At 40.8% G+C, this 5,718-nt stretch overlaps 1 protein-coding gene across 1 annotated transcript; it reads right to left on the bottom strand.

The window, feature by feature from the left end:
• Positions 1 to 646, bottom strand: LOC6735623 (keratin-associated protein 5-1). Its single transcript, XM_002082507.4, has one exon. It carries the CDS (start codon positions 510 to 512, stop codon positions 168 to 170), a length of 345 nt encoding a protein of 114 aa, XP_002082543.3. The 5' UTR covers positions 513 to 646; the 3' UTR covers positions 1 to 167.
• Positions 647 to 5,718: the final 5,072 nt, after the last annotated feature.

Consider the following 5,718-nt stretch of genomic DNA (forward strand, 5'->3'; position numbering starts at 1 on the left):
GATAGCATTTCAAAATTTAGCTAGATTTTATTATTTTTTATAAATAGACCACAATTTTTCCAATGAGCATATGGATGCTCCTAGTGAATCTGTATCTGGGCACATTCAATTTATAGGATTTTAAATCGCATATCCTAGCACTACGAACATATTAATAGAAACTCGAATTAATCATCGTCCAAGCTGCAGTCCCCGCAGCCGTCCCCGCAGCCGTCGCCACAACCATCCCCGCAACATCCACCCCCGCCGCCTTCACCATCATCACCACAACATCCTTCGCCGCAGGCGAGGCACGGGAGGCAGGCGAGTCCACAGCAGCCGCACAGGCACAAGATCGGCAGACAGATGATGAGCAGACAGCAGAGGAGCACCATAACAACGATCAGGACAATGATACCGAGAGCCATGCTACCCGCCTTGGCAGCCTCTGTGGTGGTGGTGGTGGCGATCGTGGTGCTCCAGGAGGACGTTTCCGCCATCCCCCCTTCTACCGTTGATAATTTGTCATCCATGACTAATCAGTTGTTGACAGTATTGAAGTGCTTAACGTTTAGCTTATTGTATTATTAGAATAAATTACGAAAAATTCAGACAAGTGTGAATGTGTATTCAAAGACTCCTTTAGCACAATTTTCTCTTGTGACCACTTTTAATCTAGCATCATATTTCGCTTTTAATATATTTAAGATCCCCATCTACGAAAGACAAAGGTTTCTACTGTACCAAGAGGTTTTTCCCAAATTTCCCAAATAGTTTATATATTTTACAAAGCATTTTGATATGTGTGTTTAAAGTCACTTACAACAATAAATATACATTTGCATGATTTATTCTTAATTTATATGGTTCAGTTTGCCAACTTTTTTTTCTGTGCACTAGCCGATGCTCCTGCTAAAAGTTTATGTGTAATACATTGTTGTTTTTGCGGTTCTTGTGGCCAGCTAGCCGGGCAACCAAGTTGCCCATCCATCCGAAAGTTGGAGGTTTGCCCATCCCCCACTCGATGCCAATCGCCGGTTTCTCTTGAGCGTTTCAATTATGTTAGCCAAGTTCTTCTGGCTGAGGGAGTTTGAGATCCCTTCAGGATCCGCCACCGCAGTCACATATAAATTTCAAGTAATTGCTTTCGCCCTTCAACGAAAGTCAAGCCAAAGTTGTTGCAAGTAATTGCCATCTAATTGCTTATTGAAATTTTTTCCTCTAGTGGCCGTTGCTCTTGGATGTTTGCCAAACTGGTGGCAGAAAAACTGCGAGAATGTTTCGAAATGAATTGAAAGTGATGGAAGACTATTGAAGGGGAAATCGAAGTTTACGGAAATCACAGATTGAAGTAATTATGTAAAAGATTAAACCTATGTCTATTAAAGGTGTCGCGCTCCATCGTTAACTTAACTTTCGATTACCAAAGCTGCTGACTCATGACCAAATCGATCTGACCCCTTCCATGAGAAAAGGGATAAGGAAATGGAAGCTCTTCACTTTATTGAATCCATTTCTGTTGTTACTTTCAATTGATTGATTTTATTTGGCTTTGGCCCGACTTAAAGTAGCCAAATAACAAGTTAAAGTTGGACCAAGCGAAAGATTGATGGACACATTAAGTGTGGGTTATGGGGATGCGAATGGAGGTCCGGATGAGAAGGGTGACACGGTCCTCTGGCGCCAGAAAGCTTTCGCCAATGAAGCGGAAATCACACAAAGATTTGCCCATATAAATGTCTACTTTGGCTTTGGCCAGATCCATTTCCTTATTTGTTGTTCGTCGCGGTGATGTTGTTGTGAATGTGGATGCTGCTCCTCTCGACCACATTAACCGGAAGCGCCCGGCAGGCAAACTTATGCAAACTAAGCGAACAAAACTTGGCCGAAGAATGGACGGCGACTAAGAAGCAATCCCGGCTGGACCGAGACGATGTCCGAAGTTTTTATGCCGCCGGCTAGGACAAAAAACTGTCAGAAGGATGCGATGCACTGAGAAAGGAAACTATGTTAAGCAAAAACATTAAGGAAACAGTAAGATGCTCTACAATGTTAATCAGCTAAGAAATAAGTTATATATATTATCAAGCATTATTATTATTTATTATCCATTTCGTGGGTATTTAATTTTAACAGCTTGTATTTCCGCGCAGTGTACGGGAAGGCGTTGAAGATGTGCAAAGCTTTTGGTCGCCCCTCTTGGCCGTTCGCCTTATTGTACCAAGTGTTGACTTTATATCCTTCATTTAGTGGACATAAAAAGGATATTATTAAAAGCTTAGAAAAGTAGCCATTTCCTCGCCGTCCCTACACAGCCACCGATTTGCCCCACCATTGCAGTGCAGAAAATACATAAAATATTAGATGACTTTTCAAAGGGAATACAATACAAGCTGATTTTGACCACACAAGACAATGACAGTGGATGTTGCCCTATTGTTCTTTTTTTTTTTTTTGGCCTGCTTTTCAGTTGCGGCTCATTTGTCTTTTATGATGTTGGTTTTGGGCAGCGACAAAAAAAAGTGCTGTTGCCAAAAGAAACCGTTCGTAAAAGGTCCATTATAATTATAAATGAGTTTAGCGCCCATAATACTTTTTATTCTCTTTTCAAATGGATCTCCCTGAGTTCCAGGCAGGTCCTGCTCCTGCGAGGGTGCTGTTATTACCCGGGGTTCTTTTTGTCAAATTGACTGCCATATTTTAATGAGCCAGTAAAATTGCTGGCCCAGTTATGAAAGGAGGCCAGCAGATATAGCCAAAATGGTAAATGGCCCCAAATTGACAAAGAAACGTTAACTTTTTGTTGCTTGCTGGTAAATATTTATACATTTCCCTTTGACTTGATTCCGTTTGGATTGCTTTGTCTTCCGAAATGTTACTCGAGGGTAATGATAGCCGATTTGGAATTTTTACGAAGCTATTTAGGATACGAAATGGAATGGCTAACATTTTATTTGCGCTGGATGACAAAAGGCTTTTAGAAATCAGCTAGATTGCAAAAGGGAAATGCTGAGATTGAGTCAAACCTATGAATTATTATATACTGCTTAGCTTTCAAATAAATGCTGTATACTTAGCTAGAGCTAGCTTAAATTAAATAATAAATTTATTAAAATTATTGCTTAATTGTGCCGTTGGATAAAGTGTTTCTTCGGATTGGCCATGTGGTGGACTTATTTATAGTCCCATAAGTATTCCCTTTGGCTCCAACCATTTGGTTCATTTTCATTAAAATACTTGTTTGGTCAGATCCTTTTCAGCTGGCGCATATGTGCCAAAAAGGAAGGAAGGATGTCGCCCCACTCCGCTCGTCCCTCGGTGTCTGTGCGCAATATCCTTTTCAAGTCCTTTGGCGGTGGTAGGAGTCCTTTTTATTTGGCGCTGCCACTGCTGCAGCGCAGCAATGCGTGTATAATTGCTCAGACAATGAGCATTTGTTTTTCATTTTCCATTTTTCAGTGTTTTTTTCGTTGTTTGCTTGTTGATTGCTGCGGCTCCCAGTTTTTTTCGCCACTCATTTGTTCGCTCCCCACGTTTTCTTACTTGTTTTTGAATTTTTCACATTGTTTGCATACATTTTGCACTCAGTGTTTCGGGCTGGTGTCCGTGTATTTGTTATGCAAAGAGGCCTCAAAGCGCTCCCTTTTCCACCATTTTTCCCCATTTTTCCGCCAATATGAGATGGGTAGTACACAATATATATATATATATGTATATGTTTGTGTGCGAGCGCTTGCCATTTTCCAAGCAAATTAGTTTACAAAGGACGACAAACCCAGCCTATCCGCCCGCTTTTCTCAGCCCTCCTGTCTTTTCGAACTGAAATTGAAAATGCATTTTAAAGCAGACGCCGTCGGTGCCGCGGGCTAGAAATTATTTCATATATGCCAAGTTTATTTACGTTTATTGTTTGGCCAGACATTCGGGGCAGGGGATTTTTCCATTCCCGTACACATAAAATAAATCTTGCTTATTTATTTCAACAAAAACCATATATCTATGCTAGTTTGCCAATTTGATTTATAGATATCATATATGGCTTATAAATACTCATTTTTTAACGAGGTTTTTAAATGATGTAGAAAATTTTTATTTTGGTAATTTCACATCTTTTCTGTGCAGTGTCCTGTTTTTGCTTGTTTTTGTTTGTTTTGCTGCAATTGGCAGCTGGAGTTGCTTATAATTAAGTGCGAAAATTGGCCACAGGTTCGAGTGGAGTCGCCACGACCCGAACCCCAACTCCGACCAGTCCTTAGCCTAATCCACAAGCACTCCCACAGATGCATGCAATTAGTTGGCCATTAAAACAGGGCAGCAGATAAACTACAGTTGCGACTGTATCTCAAATTAGTTGCACTTATCCCGCAGACTCCTTGCAACTTTTGCGCCCACGTCGCCTTCCAATCAAGCCTCGTTTTATGACTCAATATTTGGGCACCACGGTAGTCCGCAGACAAACTTGCCACACGGCAACAATTCGCCACTAATTTTAGCGCCATAAAAGTTCTGTTTGCCGGCCATAAATGTCAAAGACAGCGGGTCAGATACTATATAGGAGTATTCATAGGGCGCAAAGGCAATGGAGTTCCTCTCGTTTCATTAGTCGCGAATTATGACGACCTGCCCATGGCCGCGCCCCCTTCGCCAACCGCCTATTTTATGTTCCTGTCTGGGCAATGTGACAAATTTGGTTTTATTTTCGTACTGCCGCAGACACAAGTCCTCAGATACAGATACATATACAAATGCAGATGCAGATATTTCGATTTATGTTTGCAAGTGCGGGGAAAACGGAGTGCTGATACTTTCATTGCGAAATGGGCATGGCAAGTTTAATTATGTTTGCGTTTTGTTCTCAAGCGAGCATTAATTCTTTTCCGTGTTCAGCGTGCACTGAAAGAAAAATATATTTTTTGAAATAAAATAAATCAGCCACAAGTGTTAAGGTAAGTTATTCAACGTATTACTAGGCGACCATAACTCTTTTCGGAATTATACATTGTTTCAAAGCACCAGATATCTTAATTTTCTCAGTGCCCCAAACAAATTGCGCTGGCAGGAGCAAAGAAATAATTCCTGCTAGTTGCCATCGCCTTCATCATCAACTTCATCGCCATCGCCTGGGTCTCAGACTTGTTTATCTCCCCAAACTCCGCAGTTTTCTCAGGGGCGTATCAAATGTGACAGCTTGGCAAGAAGTCGGAGCCATGGACATGGAAGTACTTTGTACTATCGCACTATATGTGTGTGCTGCATGGCTTACGCAGACAATCAAAATTCAAATGGAATATCGTACGAGGTATGCTGCGTGGATGATGACGAGACAGTTGAACATTTTTTCCGTTCAAGTTGCATTTACTTGAAGTCTTCGCCTTGCGTTCCCCAGTTTTTGTGTTCTGAGTTGTTTGAAATGACGACAACTATATCCACACATGCCAGACGAACTAAAGACCAAAGGAGAAGCTGACTTCTCCTGACATGATTTTAATGCTTCTTTGTTAATTTCAGTACACTCAGAGAAATGTTGATTCTTTTCAATTTTAATTTAATTGATTGTATAAAAGCACATCTTTAGAAAGTGCATATATACTACTTACATTAGTATGAAAATTATAGAAGTTGGATATGGTCATAGTATTTTTTCACAGTGATCTTTTGCTTGATTTTTTGATGTATGTATGCTTGTACAATTGTATGTGCTCCCTTAACCCCCCCGGAAAAGGTGTTGCATAAGAATGA

This window comes from Drosophila simulans, chromosome 2R, assembly GCF_016746395.2.
Source record: "Drosophila simulans strain w501 chromosome 2R, Prin_Dsim_3.1, whole genome shotgun sequence".
In the NCBI taxonomy this organism is placed as follows: Eukaryota; Metazoa; Arthropoda; class Insecta; order Diptera; family Drosophilidae; genus Drosophila; species Drosophila simulans.

Coding starts and splice junctions, on each gene's coding strand:
- LOC6735623 (XM_002082507.4), bottom strand. CDS start 512: ATGGATGACAAATTATCAACGGTAGAAGGGGGGATGGCGGAAACGTCC.